Source organism: Sinohyriopsis cumingii, chromosome 12 (genome assembly GCF_028554795.1).
Source record: "Sinohyriopsis cumingii isolate HCF-2022 chromosome 12, ASM2855479v2, whole genome shotgun sequence".
Lineage (NCBI taxonomy): Eukaryota > Metazoa > Mollusca > Bivalvia > Unionida > Unionidae > Sinohyriopsis > Sinohyriopsis cumingii.
In genome coordinates this window covers 16,347,222-16,366,140 of record NC_142972.1, presented here as the reverse complement: position 1 = coordinate 16,366,140, position 18,919 = coordinate 16,347,222, and the positions used below count along the sequence as shown (strand labels likewise).

Here is an 18,919-nt window from a genome sequence, read left to right as displayed (position 1 = left end):
ACTTGTAAAAGATCTTGATGATGTAAGCATATATTCCAAGTTTAATCAAAGCGAACTCAGAAATATGGCCTCCAGATTGGTAGCAAGCTCAATCATATGCAAGATCACCTAATTCGTATCCATGAATCTCGCTCATCATCAAACTTATCTGAGATCTTAATGATATGAACAAATATTCCAAGTTTCATGAAAACCAGATCAGAAATATGGCCATCTGAATGGTAAAAACTCAGCCAGTCAGATGCATGATCACCCCTTAGTATGTATGAATCTCACTCATTATCAAACCTGTCTGAAACCTTAATGATAAAATGAGATATTTATAGTTTGATCAAAATCAGATCAGAGTGGTAACAAGGTTAACAAATCAGATGCAAGATCACCTCATTAACCTTACAAGGATCTTGGTCATTACTAAAATCTTCTGAGATTTTGATGATATAAACCAATATTACAAGTCTGATTGAAATTGGATTAGAAATATATACTCCAGAGTAATAACAAGCAATTGTTAATCAACAAACACAGGGCCACACAACAAGTCACTTGACCTTAAAGCAAGGTGAACTACAGCTGTTTACTAGTATGTTAGAAATTCACATCTTCCATTCTTTATCATGGTTAAATTAATGATATTGAGATCACTGGATTAAATTTAAAAAAGGTATAGAAATTATACCATGCTTGTATTGGTATGTAAAGCATATGTACCCATGATAATAATATATTAATGAGGAAAGAGAGGACATGCACACATTCAACTAAAATGCACAACATATAAAATTAATTAAATAACAACAAATACAACGAAACTTGTCTTACTGGAAAACTCAATATAAAGGACACTTGCCCATAAATGGCAATAATTAAGGGTCACTATCCATTTCTTTATTATTTTAACATTGATATAAAAATGAAGTTCAAAAAAGAACAACAATTAAAGGTCACTCTCCTTTTCATCAATATTTGAAACTTTTCATTAAATGAAACCTGTCCAAAGAGGATGAGATGGGTCGCTTTCCTTTAATCATACTTTTTGTCATATAAATAGTACAAATCTAATAACCCCTTGAGTCATACCTATGGTATCACAATGTGTCATGTGAAAAAATACAATGTTTTCATCCTCCCCCTACCCCCCAGTGTAGATGAGTTTATACAAACATGATTTCCAAATAATCCTCTGTGACTAAGATGGCGGGGAGGGGGAGGAGAGATTTTGTAACACTGAAATATATCTCTGTAACCTGCATAAACTGCAAACAGTTGTGATTCTTCTCATAGCTTTGTGCTCATTGAATGCCATCTCCACTGGGCAGTTTATACATTTAATTGTTTTACTGGTAATTATATATATATATATATGTATATAAAAAATAAATATATATATATATATATATATATATATATATATATATATATATATATATATATATATATATATATATATATATATATATATATCTGTACATGTTTTTGTTGTGATGATTCATGACAATGCTAAGTCTAACAGCTATTTTTCTGTTTCAGAGTAGTATTAATAATTCAAAGAAAAATTCATTTTTTATTTTATTTTATTGAAATATTAATTTTTTGTTATTTTCTATAAGTTTGTGTGAGTATAAAACTTATTTTTAATGGTACAACACTGCTTATTTGGGTAATGCACACTGACTTCCCCTTGGGACCATAACATACATTTTATTTTTACTCTCGAAATTTCTTTAATGCAAAAACTGGGCTCCAATGTTATCTGGAAAGCTGACAGTATACAAGTTCCTTTATACACATGTTTCACTGTAATTGACAAGGTTTAACAAACAATATTTTTCTCATTTTCATAATTCCTAATAATACAGAAGTACAACTCAATGTGCTAAAAAAGTGCAGCCAAATATTAGACTAAATGATTTTGCTTTATAATTAAACATCTATTTCTGAAAAATATTATGAAAGTTGTTGCCATTTTCATTTTTGGTTTAACACCATTTGTCAGTGCAACATAGGCCAATATTAATCGTGGAAGAACATGGAAAAATCCCAGTAAGAACCCTCAACCCACAGGAAATTACTGGCAGCTTTCTCACATACCCACATTGGTCAAGCCTGAGACTCAAACCCATACAGACAGAGGTGAAATGGTAGTGATCAGTAAAGGTGAGTGGTTTAGACCACTTGGCCACCAAGGGACCTTGTAATGGTAGTAAACAAGATCTGTTTTAACCCTTTACCTCATAGAGTGTATGTCCTTTTAGCCCTCCGATACACATGTAGCTAAGTTACCCAGTACAGTGCACTATAAATAGAACACCTGTTACCTATTTGACTCCATACACATAGACCTGCCTGTTAACTGTTAACCAGTGTAGTGTATGTTATGTTTAACAGCAATTTTAACCATTTTCAATTTTGGTACACATCTATTATGTATGGAAAAATTTAAGAGTAAAGTCAGATCATTATAGCTGTGTAATTATTTTTCATGGAAGACTTTTTTTATGTGCTTTAAAATCTTGAGAGAACTTGTTCACCGTCAAGTCAGTGAAGCCACGTGACCAACCGTAGCTGCCATTTCTCATACTCGAAATTTACAAGTTATTTGTCTGCGTCTACATCACTAAGTCATCTGAATTTGATAATTTATAAAAACTAATTGCTACCTACTTCAATATCAGAGCCTTTACCTAAGTTATTGAAGCTTTCATAGTTGTGATTCTAATCATGAAAAGTACTGAACGAAATCTGTGTCCTCCATTTTGGAGAGTGGAGAATACGACCCAGTTACTTTAAATAGCAGATTTCAACCAGAGCATAAACAGCGACCACGTCATCTGACATAAAGGTCATTCACAGCAATGAGTGAGGTATCTAATAGGCGGTTTTCCCCAAAGGTGGCGCTACGAAAAGCCACAAAAATGGCCGATGTTTACAGCAGGTGTCAAAAGGCGCTTCCATGCAAATGGAGTAGAGATGTCAAAAGGCGCTTCCATGCAAATGGAGTAGAGATGTCAAAAGGCGCTTCCATGCAAATGGAGTAGAAGTGTCTAAAGGTGCTTTTACCTCAATATCTATCTGAGACTTTCCAAAGAGGAATCTATCCATAATTTGCCTCTCCAGGTTGGTGAAGTTGTATTCAATGGTTGTTCCCTTGCCAACTTCAAAGGAATAGTTACAGTTGGCCAGAAGTAGGGGCAGAATATCCTGCTCTGGGTGATAGCTGATCAGGTGAGCTGGAGTTATGTCCTTTACCTTCACATGTGGTATCTCACCAACTCTGAAATTAACAGTATGCTAAGAAGGTGAATTAAAAAATTTAAATAAAATAAAATAAACCTTTAATACAAGTGTAAAGATATTCAATTCAGATTCTGACTGCAGGCTGGTATAAATATTGCATTATGAAATCTGACTTGCCAAATTATTAATGTCAAATTAGTTTTGTAATATGAAGGCTTCTAATATTGTTCAATCTGAAACAAACAAATAAAGAAACAGGAGTTAATTGACTTTATGAATTTACTAATAGTCAACAGATCCAGTATTCACATTCTTCACTTTGAAAGGAAATGTTTGTTAATCTTATTTAAGTTAAAGTCTTTATGGACACATCTGATCAAAGCACCCATAATAGTAGGTTTTGTCCAGATTCATCTTAAATTTAAGTTCATTCCTGACTCAACATTAGGCTGACTTTAACAGTGAAACAAAATACAGAAGCATTTTAAAAATTACCAAAATACATATTTACTTTTTTATTATTGCATACAGAGCTACTAAAATATATTTTCCCCTGAAAAATGTACAGTTAATTTAAGAACTCTCATTAAATATTTTAAATATGAGTCTATGCATACTGTAGTTTTGGAGTCTGGGGACACAAAGCTGAGAACTGATGGATATCGATAACCTCTGAAAGTGACAGCAAAGTCTTATGACCAACAAGGTCATAAAAAGTGTTTAACCATTGTTTCATACAATCATCATGTATATAAACCGGTATATTTCCATACAGATCTTAGACTGAGATACATGGACTTGAGAGATATATTGTAATATAGACATCAGATCTGCAAATTAATAGACTTATAACTTAGTTATCCAATCTGTGTACATACATGTGCAGACTGATACTAAGTAAATCTGATTTGTTACCCTCTTTTGACCTCCCTGTAGTAGTTATCCAGGAATTCATTTTGCTTGCGGAACAGGAACTCCAGTACAGAATAGGCACACTGGCCTGCATCACTCATTGTAGGCAGAAGCTGGGACACAGGTGTGGAGTCATCAATACGGTGTCTACGGTATTCCTTAGGTACAAGCACTGTAAAAATTAGAAAGTAGTTCAACTGTTAGCCTTACTAGAGCTTTAATGCACAATAAAATTAGCAGCATTGTTAAAAAACCAAAAAATAATATGTTTTTGTAACAATTATAAATTCCCTTCAAATGAACAGATCACAAGAAACTGCAAAAACTCCAAACAAAAATACAGTGCATGGTACATTATATGTATACCCCATGTTTAATAGTTCTGTATCCAAGAATGAATAGAACATGGTTGACTCTGGACAACACTGAACTATGGCTGGGACCTATTATCGCTTTATGCAAGGTTACTATCTTGACCAAAAAATCAAATCATTTATGAAATTTTGTCAACAAGATGATGTAAAACAATAGTTATGTAGAAACCAATGATCTTTATTGGGGTTAATTTGAACTTGACCTTTTGGCATTATGCCATTAAGTGGTGTGTGGATACTCTTTTTATTTACAAATATGATCCAATGTGACCATGACCATTTCACATAGGTCCCAATTTTAACTTGTCACCAAGTTTGGTCAAGTTGTATGGTTTAGAACCAAAGCTGTTATGCAGAAACCATTTTTATTACTCTGGGTCACACTGATCTATGCCTTTTAACTTTATAATCAATAGGTTTCCTCATCACATGCACAAGCCATTGACAAAGTTTGGTCATGGTACGAGTCCAGATCTAAAGTTATTGTGCATAAAATGTTTTTCTTAATAACAGTCAGTGACCTTGACCTTTTGACTTACAAAAATAAGAACAGAAGACAATAGTCATCTTTATGCTACCTTACCCAAGTAATTCACTTATATACTCATGCATTAGCTCATTCTCATATAAGCCAACCCCACAAAGATGAATAGGTAAAAACATTAAAAAGTGCATGACCCAAGCATAAACCGACCCACAAATCCAATATGACATCACAAGATGCATGTGTTAAGTTCTAAATGCATTTATGTAGGCAAACTTATATAAGCAAAAGTTATGTGTATACATCTCTTGTGGTTGGCATCAATGGTTATTACATGGAATTATCTTATAAAGTTAATATAATATGTTTTAAAAGACAATAAATGTGTTGAATTTTCTGGGTTTTTTTTATTGCTTCTACCTAATTTAGATTTGTGTATAATTTGATTGGACGATGCTGCGAATTGAGCATTCATGGTTTGCTGTATTGTGTGTCTCACTTTAGACTCTGGATAATTACATTTTTATTTTGCCTTGAAACTGTAAATACCTAACTCATTAAAATACGATCCCAGGATGACAACAATGAAAAACAATAGGGTTTGGTTCAGTACTCACATTTAGGCTGGTGAGCATATTTACATAATTGCACCACTGCATGTACATTAAGGTTTGGACTTGTGCTGAATAAAGTACATTCCACTGAATGAAGTACATCCTTTGGATCTAAATCACAGGCACCAGTGCACTAAACTTAAAAAATATCTCCAAAATACAATAATCAAGTTTCAGAAATAATGCTTTGAAAATTATTGTAATACCATAAAAACTGAGTTGTAGTTTGCCTTGATGTAAGCAACCTTACAGCCTGTTTTACATAGCTATGGTAATTGTGCTAATAATATGGAGTGAAAGGAAATTACACATCGAAGTATGGGTATAGCAGACTGACAAAATGCCTTCTTAACCTAACCCAGTTTCAGGGTTTTAACGATTAAATGGCCTGGACTAGTGTGGGAAATCAAAAGATGAATCGACTAATTATAAACAAAGGAGATGCCAAAAGAACCAGCTTTTCAGTGTGTGGAAAATTTTGTTTTTGTTCAGCAGAACACAAAATAAATCGATGATGATCTTAGTTGATCTATATTCAGAATTTTAGCCTTCATTATTATCATTCTTTCATGAATATGTAACAGTTATGGAAATATATACTGGTTATGAACCTTGCACAATTAAACATATGTACCTTTCATAAAGATTATGTCAATTTGAAGGATCACTTATTTTACTGAAAAAGAGTAACTCCTGAGTGCATAGATCAACACAAATGAAACAGCTATGTACATCTAGCTGAAATGTGATCTGGAAGAATGCAGTCTGGTGGAAACAATGAATAAAGCAAAATCTGCATACAATATTTTTGGGAATAAACAAGGATTTAAGTAATGCTAAGCATGATTTGCATCATGTAAGTACTACTCATTGTAGTACAACCTGGTCTCCTGGGTAAACTTGAACCAACCCGTGAATTATGAAGTCTTAATTTCAGGTTGGAGAAATCAGAAAATATGCACATGCAAAATAATAACAAAGTCAGTCATAATAGTTTAGTAAATGTTGGGACACTAAAAATGTATTTTGTTCTTACATGCATACAAGTCACGGGAAATGGAAGAAAATAATTATTTCTTTGTGTCCCTAGATTTACAGCCATAATTACAGTAGTCAACAAAAATACTTTAAAATTTTCAAGTATTATTTGGCGACATTGGACCATGGATAAGCTGATCCCATGCCCACTTCCTTCAGGCTTTGATTTTTCCTAAATTATTTGGCTTATACGCAAGTATACATGATGGTTTGGTCCATTAAGTCCATGGTCTTGTACTTAAGTTAATTTCCAGAAGCTAACGGCAAAAACAAAGTATGATGCATTCTGCTTTATATCAGGCATATAAAAATACTTGATGTGGCATAACAGCCATGTCCTTTAAAATGTCTTAATGTTAGTGTGCCTGTGATTTCTGAAACAGCAAAAATATTAGTTCACCTTCTTGCATCTTAACAACCTATATGCAATATAGATCAGTATTATGAGATATAGTGTGTCATACCTGAATAACCTGTATGCAATATAGATCAGTATTATGAGATGTAGGTTGTCATATCTGAATAGCCTGTATGCAATATAGATCAGTATTATGAGATATAGGTTGTCATACCTGAACAACCTGTATGCAATATAGGTCAGTATTTTGAGATATAGTGTGTCATACCTGAATAGCCTGTATGCAATATAGATCAGTATTATGAGATATAGGTTGTCATACCTGAATAGCCTGTATGCAATATAGATCAGTATTTTGAGATATAGGTTGTCATACCTGAATAACCTGTATGCAATATAGATCAGTATAATGAGATATAGGTTGTCATACCTGAATAACCTGTATGCAATATAGGTCAGTATTTTGAGATACAGGTTGTCATACCTGAATAAACTGTATGCAATATAGATCAGTATTATGAGATATAGTGTGTCATACCTGAATAACCTGTATGCAATATAGATCAGTATTATGAGATATAGTGTGTCATACCTGAATAGCCTGTATGCAATATAGATCAGTATTATGAGATATAGGTTGTCATACCTGAATAACCTGTATGCAATATAGGTCAGTATTTTGAGATATAGTGTGTCATACCTGAATAGCCTGTATGCAATATAGATCAGTATTATGATATATAGGTTGTCATACCTGAATAACCTGTATGCAATATAGGTCAGTATTTTGAGATATAGGTTGTCATACCTGAATAACCTGTATGCAACACAGGTCAGTATTTTGACATATAATGTCATACATTAATGAACCTGCTCCAAAGGTAATTTCTATAAATCACTTATTTTTGCAACAGTGCTTTCTTCACATATGCATGTATTGATGGTAAGTTTGGAGGACAAAATCAAATCTGTCACAGTTATGACTGCAAAATAAATTTTCTCCAGCAATTTATCTTACCATAATTGCTAACTCATGGAATTATAAAAAAGTATAGTTTTTGTTAATTAAGTCATTACAAATTGCGAGTAAACTGAATACTTTGATACTGGTGACATGAAATGTTCATTTTAACTGCGTTATGAAAGTTGGTTGAACAAAACATAAAATATTGAAAATGAACAAAAGGCACATATGAAACACTATTCTAATACATGCAGCATGTTTCAAAGAGATATCATGAATAGTTTTGGAGTTATGCTCTGAAAATGAAATGAAGATGTGAACAATGGATAGACGGATGGACAAATGCAAAAAATGTAAAAGTTCTGAAACTGAAGAATTTGGAATAGCAATAGGCACTAGTATATCTCTAGTCAAATACGTGTAGCAAATTGAAAGATATATCAAATAGTTTCAGAGTTATGCTCAGGAAAAGAAATCATCAGCAATGAATGGATGGATGAACAGATAAATGGATACAATGTTCAAATACTGAAATTTAAGAACTGTGAATCATAGAAGGCACTGCTACATCATTAGTCTGATACGCATGTCAAATTTAGAGGTGTGCAGTATTACTGGTACACTGGTTTACTGCATTATTTTATTCCAGTGGTACGTACATCAGTACTTTTTCAACTTATACCATTAGTAAGGAAATTTCTGAGTAATCTTGTTATAAATTTAATGCCATTAACAGCATGTTTTCATTTTACATGAGATTATAATTAACAAAATTATTGTTTCTATTACAACACAGATGTATTTTTCAAAAATTAATTTTGAATAGCTTAGAGCTTCTAAAGATTATGTGCTATACAAAGTCCTCATTGTTATTATTATTATTATATTCTAGCATATGTTAATGTATTAAGAACAAGTATTCCATTGTAAGACTACAAATCATCCTAACATTCTGGGAAGAACAGTTGTTTTCTGTCTGAATTTTATGCAGTATTTCCAAATCCACTAAATATTTTCTCATTTGTTGAGTCACTGTGTGTTTCTGTTTACCGGCCTTCTGATAGAACTCTTGCCTGGGTGTTAGCAACCCACTCAAAGTTTCCCTGCCTAAGCTAGTAAATTGTAGGCTTTGGTGTAAACACTTCCCATTTTTATCAACAAGCTCCCTGACATCAGCAAGGTGTCTTTGATAAGAAGTCAGCTATAGCATAAGCTTGATCAACTCATTAGTTAGTTTTGAGATTACAATTTATATAACAATTACCATATACATATAAATCCATCTTCTACAAGATACTGCCCTTCAAGTTTTTTGGTGGGGGGAGGGTCTGCAATTTTCTTTTGAGCTGAGATATTTTATTTCCATTTATCTCAAGATAATATTTATTTCTCAAATAATAATAATGGATATGAAATGGTGCTATTTTGCTACAAATCAAAGCAAGATATTTTTTCTAGATAATGACAGGTGGAATTTTCTCTTTAAATTAGTCTCAGAACCCTTTCAGAACATTAAGTTGCTGGTCTTTAATATAATTGTGATATACCAAGGTAGGTATTGTGTTTTGTTCAGAAATATAGCAGTTAGAAATTTTTTGAGTAAGCAGCTCTAGTAAAATTATTCCAATATGTGTACCAAGTTTCTGAGACATCATAAATGGTTTCTGAGTTACAACATCAAAATAAAAGTATGATGGATAGATGAAGTGATAGACAGTTCGAAATGCATTCCTATTTTCCAACCCCACCAAAGCTGAGTAGGGGATAACAATAAACTGACATGAAAGAGGATAAAACAAAAATCCTTATAACATGAGCCCAAAGTTCCATACACCAAGAATAATGGATTCTACAAATTAGTACCATCTTACCCAAAGTTTCCATACACCAAGAATAATGGATTCTATAAATTAGTACCATCTTACCCAAAGTTTCCATACACCAAGAATAATGGATTCTATAAATTAGTACCATCTTACCCAAAGTTTCCATACACCAAGAATAATGGATTTGATAAATTTGTGACATCTTACCCAAAGCTTCCCTGATACGGTCCCAAACCTCTGCATACTCATCCAACAACCTTGGTAGTTCATCTGTAAAAAAACAGAAAAATTTAATTTTACCAAGGAATCAGGATAGTTTCCCATAAAATACTTCCCTCATGACTTCTCAAAAGGCACTGATTATAATGTGAAACCCTGCTATAGCATGATGTTTGGAGATGCTCAATAGTTCTCAAAAGGCACTCAGTACTGTCAAATCTTAATATAAGACAATTGTTGGGTCCTCGGAATCTGATTTGTCAAAGGGCACTCAATAAAGTGAAACACCACTAACACCACTAAAACATGATGGTCTTCATGAGTTCCAAAATATGATGTAGGATCTTCAGGAATTCTCAAAAAGGCACTGAGTATAGTAAAACCCTACTATAACACAAGGATCTGAGTCCTCATTTGTTCTCAAAGAGCAATGGCCATGATGCACAGGAGTGCTCAAGGAACGCTCAATAGAGTGTAACCCCACTATACCAAGATGGTCGAGGTCCTTGGAAAAAGACACCCAGTACTTGCTGACTCACAGTAATTAATCACAATGCAAGAACCTGGTGTCATTGTGTAAAACTCTTTTTGACACTAGAATGACTCTAATATCAATAATGAAATCTGGCTTAAAATACTGACTGCTATCCCTAATTTTTGTTGGAAAATCAGAAGTGTATTTGTGACAATTTAGCATGAATGAGAGGATCAAACTATGATTGTGTAAAAACATTCAAATAGTCATATTGGGGATTCCTTCAATGTTTATTATCTTACCTGTTAATACTGGATTTAATGTTAATTGACTGCTTGAAAAATGGAGAAATATATAATGACCAATGTTTTAAAAGAAACCTATTTATTTGACCAAAAAAATCCATGTCATAAGGATACAATCTACTCGTGTTTATCTTATGAAGGTCATGGCATTTAACTTTATCAGATAAACCCAAGTTTGTGAAAGCACATATTGCACTAAGTCTATGTAATGTACATTCACATGTGTACAAGTTCATAAGATTTGGCTTAAAGGTTTATCTACTTTATAGTAATAGTGACCATGTTTGGTTAGCTGCTCAGCATCGTTTGTATAAATCTGAAAGTTCTTTATGCATTTATATTTTCTGTCAAATTATCTTCAGCAGATTTTGAGATGTTGAAATATTGTTCTATTTGTAATAATGGTGGCAGTATTGGCTGCAGATCAGCATCATTATATAAACTTGTAAGGCTTTATACCAGGATGTTTTCTATAAAATTTCATTCAGTCCTGTTCAGCAGCTTTTCAGAAGACATATACATTTTTTCTTCTGTTTTTTAACAATGGCCTGGCATCATTTGTACACATTTGGAAGGTCTTTATGCCAGGATGCTTTTTGTCAGATTTGGTCAATTCTTTTCAGTTTTTAAAAGAAGACATTTAAAGGTTTATCTAAATTTTAGTATTGGCAGACAAGTCTGACTGTCAATCATATCATTTGTACAAACTTAAAAGGCCTTCATGCTGATACTCTCTGCCAAATTTGGTTGAAACTGGTCAAGATGTTTTTGAGAAAGGGTTGAAAATAGCAACTGTGGATGGACAATACAAGATATGCACTAGACGTAGGACCATACCATAAGCTCACCTGGTCTTAAGGTCATGTGAGCGAAGAAAACAGAAGACCAAATTGTGATTAATAGTCATATTCATAAAAATTGAGCAGGTCATATTATCATATATATGGTGACACTTCTTTTAACAAAGTCATGATAATCTATCTTTCAGTGAATTAGGTAATAATTAATAATTCTTCATTTTTAAACTGTAAAATCTCTGCAAAATAAAGTTTTTCTGCCAAAATTAAATAAATTAACTCAACAAAAACTTTAAATTCATTATGAAAAGAAAATTACTTACATCATGAACAAAGGCCTCTGCACCCCAAATGTGTGATGATAAATCACCCACTGTGAGACTGAAACAATGTATTATTGGCTAAAATATGGTAGGAACGGCATACTTAGCATTGTACTAACTACTGGTACTCTAAATAATAAGTGTTTTGCATGAAAATGTGTCATCTTTTTTCTCAGTTATGGGCAAGCCAAAAATAACCTCTCTTAGCCTTATAACTTATTTTACTGAACTCAGAATAATAAAGGTTCTGTAGAATAGTGTGTCTCATCTTTGTTTTCATGCTGAGCTGATCCTTCCACAGCTGTAAAAGGTGAGACAGTAATACAGGTGGTGGAATGAGTTTTTTCACCAATTGGAACAAACCTCCATCAGACTGTTTTCTGAGCATCTCCACTGTAATGGTAGAGGCTTCAGCGCGATCCAACTTCCTCTGATATTTCTGGAACAGGATTCTCTCCATCTTCAAGATGTTGGGAAGGAAGCGAATTGCCCGCAGATGGTGTTCCTTTAATATATGATAAAACAAATTATTACTGAAGACAGTGGCTTTAAATCTTTAATTCAGGGTTCTGTTGCAATTAGACTTAAGGATTTTTTAGTCATGGATAAATTACTGAAAATCATATGTTACAATTTGTAAACTGATTTTTTTCTTCCTCAAGATGTTTCATGACCATAGGGTCAGCACAAATTTTGTTACCTGTTTACTTTCATAGCTATCAGCAATTAACTGCAAACATTTTGTCTGTAATCCTATCCATAATTTATCATAAGTGTCTGCTGGTCCAACAAAAACAGCTCTAAAGAACCCCACAAACAATTTATGCATGTGGCTATTTAAAGTTTAGTTGATCTTCTCATTGACTGAACCTCCCATCACAACACAACTAAATTTTGCTTAAAGTGTTTAATAAACTCATAATTCTTGGTCAATTAATACCATTTCATCCGTCATTTCTTTTTTAAACTTATCAACAGTACATCACAACTTCAAATTTGCTGGCTCGAGATGCGATTGCCAAAATCCAGTAGATGCTTGAATGTAGTTCAACAGAGCACATTGAAGCACTTCCCTGTCAGCTGAAGAGCATAGTAAATGAACAGAACTCTGGCATGCAACATTTCTGCAGAAAAAGACTTTGCTCATAAAATCAATACCATGAACTGCAGCTCATCCTTTGTGAGCAATTTCTATGAAACTTTAATGAAAACATAGCAGTATACAGTTTTGTCACTCTTGCAACACAAATTACTTTTAACTTTTACACTTATAAAATTGCTAAGAAAACGATATACCTCTTTTAGGAAATGCTGTAGAATCTTATGCTGCCTCTGATTTTTCATTTTTGCCATCATCTGAACCTCAAACTGGTGACACAGATGGTCCATGGTGATCCGTGAACGAAAGTGCCACATGGACGGAATTTCCTGCAGCATTTCAAGAGGAACTTTCTCCTGTGGTTGGGTTATCTCATATATAAGGCATAGGAGTGGATCCGAACCTGTAATTTATTGTATTGGAATCATGATAACATACAAATTAAGACTGGATGAAATGATATATTTGACTTGTGTTGGTCTATTTCAGACAAAAGGCATAGGAGTGGATCCAAACCTGTAATTTATTGTATTGGAACCATGATAACATACAAATTAAGACCGGATAAAATGATGTTTGACTTGTGGTTGGGCTATCTCATACAGAAAGCATAGGAGTGGATCTGAACCTGTAATTTATTGTATTGGAATCATGATAACATAAAAATTAAGACTGGATAAAATGATATAGTTGACTTGTGTTGGTCTATCTCAGACAAAAGGCATAGGAGTTGATCCAAACCTGTAATTTATTGTATTGGAACTATGATAACGTACAAATTAAGACTGGATAAAATGATGTTTGACTTGTGTTGGGCTATCTCATACAGAAGGCATAGGAGTGGATCCAAACTTGTAATTTATTGTATTGGAATCATGATAACATGCAAATTAAGACTGGATAAAATGATGTTTGACTTGTGTTGGTCTATCTCAGACAAAAGGCATAGGAGTGGATCCAAACCTGTAATTTATTGTATTGGAACCATGACAACGTACAAATTAAGACTGGATAAAATGATGTTTGACTTGTGGTTGGGCTATCTCATACAGAAGGCATAGGAGTGGATCCAAACTTGTAATTTATTGTATTGGAATCATGATAACATGCAAATTAAGACTGGATAAAATGATGTTTGGCTTGTGTTGGTCTATCTCAGACAAATGGCATAGGAGTGGATCTGAACCTGTAATTTACTGCATTGGAATCATGACAACATGCAAATTAAGACTGGATAAAATGATGTTTGGCTTGTGTTGGTCTATCTCAGACAAAAGATAATCTGAGCCTGGAATTTACTGCATTGCAATCATTCAAACATGAAAACATGCATAATTAAAAGTAGATGAAATTGTGAATGCATTTGAAAACCTGCATTAAAAAGAAAATGATCCTGCCTTTTCACATTACAGGTATTTAAAATCCACCCTCTACCTGCAAAAATCTCAAGGAACAAGTTAAAATGGGAAAAAAGTTTAAGTCCATTTTAATTATTCATATACAGTGGAACCCCGCTATAACGCGCCCCGCCATAACGCGAATTCGGATATAACGCGGTCGTAGCATGGCTCCCGAAATTTCGTATATTCATTCACACATGGAGAAAAAAAATTTGGAGAAAAGTAAAAAAAAACAAAACAAGAAATTAACTTCATTTTGGGCATGAGATTAGTTGTGGCTTTTAAAATAATATGATCGTGGCATGGTTCCTGAAATTTGAAATTCATTTACGTGTATTTTTATCGGATCGTGAAAATATTTGTTTAACGTACGAGAAATAGTGTGTAAAACGTTTATTATAATTTGGTGGAAGAATTCGCGTATGACTTTTAATAATAAACGATCGGAACTTAACAATTTATCCAGGTTCTTTAAGTGATTTTGGAGAAGTGATCGTGTATGAATTCTAAAATAATACGATATATATAACGTACGAGAAATAGTGTGTACAACGCTTGGCTTCTGAAATTTATCAATTTGAACAGGTTGTGGTGAAGCTCCGTATTCTACTCTAGAAGAGAAAACTGGTTTCATTAGGTTTTTGAATTGTTAAGCCGAAGTAAACATTATCGGAAGTGTTACTTATTATGGATCCATGAGTAAAGCCAGTAAATCGTCTTTGTGATTGTCTTCCATGAATTCTGTATACAGTCGTTGCTCAAACAATAGCCGACATGGGCTTCTTATTTAACTGCAATCACAACCAAGCAGCAGACAAAGCTGTGGTTGATACAAGAGTCGCACAATTTAATAAACATCAAAGGACGAAAGCCGCCAACATGTATGCTGTGCTTGGCGGTGTGATCAAACAACAAACAGTTGAAAGTAAATAATATCCAATACAGACACCGTATGTAGACCCGGGAATAGCTGCATGGAATGACCGTACGATATCAGACGGCAAGTAAATGGTTTCAATATTTTGTTCATCCTATATTTTACACGACGAATTCAGACTATTACAAAATTATTGAATATTTTAAATCTGTACGATTTTCAATGAAATTACATCCATTATGGATGAACTGCATGCCACGACGGCACGGTAGCATACGGTGTTGATACACTTTTCATGATATAGCGATAGTCTGGTATTATTGGTCAATCTGTATTATCGTTCAAACAAATAAAAATTAGTAAATGTTTTTAATGCACAGTAATAACCTATAAATATATTAGCCATCGATTATTTTGAATATATCTTAATTAATGCATTCCAGTTAATATTCATCTGATGATAAGCCGACTTTTGATAATTGTACATGTATACACGTATATGTTCTCGGAAAAAAGTTAAATATTGTAAAACCCCGCATTAACGCGACCCCGCTTTTAACGCGATCCGATTTTATGGACCCCGATCATCGCGTTATAGCGGGGTTCCACTGTACAGTTAAAGAATATCAATCTATGAAGGTATTACAAAAGTATTCGTTACATGCAGCGCCCCACGAAGCATATATAAATGGGGCAGGATAAATCCGAACTTTTGCTCTACAAGTGGATGCATAGTGTAGTATTTTTGGTCATAATTTTTAGTTAATTGTGTACTAAATTTGTTTCAAATTTATTTTGATTATGGTAAATAAATATCATGAATGTTATGCATATCAGTTGGATTATTGTTATAAACATGCAAGTAGTTATGGAGGATTAAATGGCTAATGAACTAACAATGGCACAGAAGCTACTGAGTTTATTCTGTACTTCAGGAAATTCATTATTCAATTAGATTTACAGATACTACAAAATCATTGCCTGTTCTATCCATATGCTCTTCCTCTGGATTTGAAATTTAAGATTACTATAGAAAAAACATTGTAATAAAATATGCAAACCAAGATTACAAACTGGAGAATATCTGCTTCCATAACAACAAGTTTACTTCAGAACTATTGGCTAATTCTGTATTAGGTAAGTACAGAAATGGAATTGCTTTCTTTTATGATTGTATCACAAGACTGATAATTATTGATGCTGCAGCTAATACAACCTTAACAAATCTAACACTTGATTGTACTATTATACCACCCTTCAGAATGTGGATTATTTTAACAACCATAATACCACATATCAGTATGTGGATTATTTTAACAACACCTATAATATCACCATCCAGTATGTGGATTATTTTAACAACTATTATACCACCCTTCATTATGTGGATTATTTTAACAACACCTATAATACCACCTATCAGTATGTGGATTATTTTAACAACTATTATACCACCCTTCATTATGTGGATTATTTTAACAACACCTATAATACCACCTATCAGTATGTGGATTATTTTAACAACTATTATACCACCCTTCAGAATGTAGATTATTTTAACAACACCTATAATACCACCTATCAGTATGTGGATTATTTTAACAACTATTATACCACCCTTCATTATGTGGATTATTTTAACAACACCTATAATACCACCTATCAGTATGTGGATTATTTTAACAACACCTATAATATCACCATCCAGTATGTGGATTATTTTAACAACTATTATACCACCCTTCATTATGTGGATTATTTTAACAACACCTATAATACCACCTATCAGTATGTGGATTATTTTAACAACTATTATACCACCCTTCAGAATGTGGATTATTTTAACAACTATTATACCACCCTTCATTATGTGGATTATTTTAACAACACCTATAATACCACCTATCAGTATGTGGATTATTTTAACAACTATTATACCACCCTTCAGAATGTGGATTATTTTAACAACACCTATAATACCACCTATCAGTATGTGGATTATTTTAACAACTATTATACCACCCTTCAGAATGTAGATTATTTTAACAACACTTATAATACCACCTATCAGTATGTGGATTATTTTAACAACTATTATACCACCCTTCATTATGTGGATTATTTTAACAACTATTATACCACCCTTCATTATGTGGATTATTTTAACAACTATTATACCACCCTTCAGAATGTGGATTATTTTAACAACTATTAAAGTACCCTTCAGTATGTGGATTATTTTAACAACTATAATATCACTCTCCAGTATGTGGATTATTTTAGCAACTATTATACCACCCTTCAGTATGTGGATTATTTTAACAACTATTAAAGCACCCTTCAGTATGTGGATTATTTTAACAACTATTAAAGCACCCTTCAGTATGTGGATTATTTTAACAACTATTAAAGCACCCTTCAGTATGTGGATTATTTTAACAACTACTAAAATAAAAATGGTCCGTTCATATCTTTAAACAGCAGATTGTTTTCAAAGAAAACCTAAAAATGGCTCAATAGGAACATAGTAACAGTCCCTTCAAAATAATCTATCAAGGACAAAATTGGCAAAAATGGTGTGCAAGCTGCATGCAATAACTTGGAATGGTGTTGTAACTATAAAATATGGCTCCACTGGTCAATAATAACAGTCCCTACACACTATTCTTACCTTCAAATTATTCTGTTTAGGTTGTGATGATTAAAAATAATGAGGCCACTATGTGAATAAGAAAGAAAGAAGTACATGGATATCTTATTCTATTTAGGTTCAAAATAGTCTTTTATGCTTAAAAGAGCATGCTAGCATCATGCAATATCTTGGAATAGATTTATAACTGAAATATGGCTCCTTGGGGATATAATATTCATCCATTTATGATATTAACTAACTTCCTTCAAGACCTTTCCTACTTTTAAGGACTAAATTCTGAGAAAAGGCATGCAGGCATCATGCAACAATTTGGAATAACCTACATAACTGTGAAACGTTTAGACCTTGAATATCTTGAATATCTTCACAAATATTCTTTTCATGCAACAACACACTTTAAGACCTTTCCTAAATTTAAAATTATATTCTAAAGACCAATTTTCCAAAGAGGACATCGAGCCACAACAAAAAATCTTGGAATAACATTCATAACTGTAACATATGACTCCACATGGCTATAGTAACAGTCCCTTTAGACCTCAAATACATTCCCAATATTCTTTTCATGCAACAACTCTGTTCAAGATCTTCCTTATCATTAAAATAGTCTTTTAGTTCTAAATTCCAAAAAATGTCATGCAGGCATTGTGCAACAACTTGGAATGAACTTCATAACTGTGAAATATGGCTTCAGTGGGTGATATATAGTAACAGTCCATTTACACCAGTGGTTCCCAATGCTTCTTTTGCTGTGACTCTGAACTGGCTATCTGAAGGATTTTCTGATCCTTGGGCTTATGAAATGATTTTTTCTTATGACACTTTGCAACCCTACAGAATACTCCACCACAACCCACCCTGACTTGGACTGTGACCTGAGATTGGGAACCACTGCTATTGGCCTTTGATACCTTCCAAATATTCTTTATGTGCCAAATTCGCTAAAAATGGCATGCATTGATCA

At 33.2% G+C, this 18,919-nt stretch overlaps 1 protein-coding gene across 1 annotated transcript in view; it reads right to left on the bottom strand.

Annotated features, from left to right (window-relative positions):
- The window catches only part of LOC149786031 (E3 ubiquitin-protein ligase rnf213-alpha-like), a 451,244-nt gene that overhangs the window by 30,545 nt on the left and 401,780 nt on the right, over positions 1-18,919 (bottom strand). The window contains exons 87-91 of the mRNA XM_089978103.1: positions 13,223-13,428; positions 12,290-12,431; positions 10,015-10,077; positions 4,153-4,321; positions 3,061-3,274 (exon numbers count right to left, since the gene is read on the bottom strand). Coding sequence (XP_089834229.1) covers positions 3,061-3,274; positions 4,153-4,321; positions 10,015-10,077; positions 12,290-12,431; positions 13,223-13,428 — 794 coding nt within the window. The remainder of the gene's footprint in view (positions 1-3,060; positions 3,275-4,152; positions 4,322-10,014; positions 10,078-12,289; positions 12,432-13,222; positions 13,429-18,919) is intronic.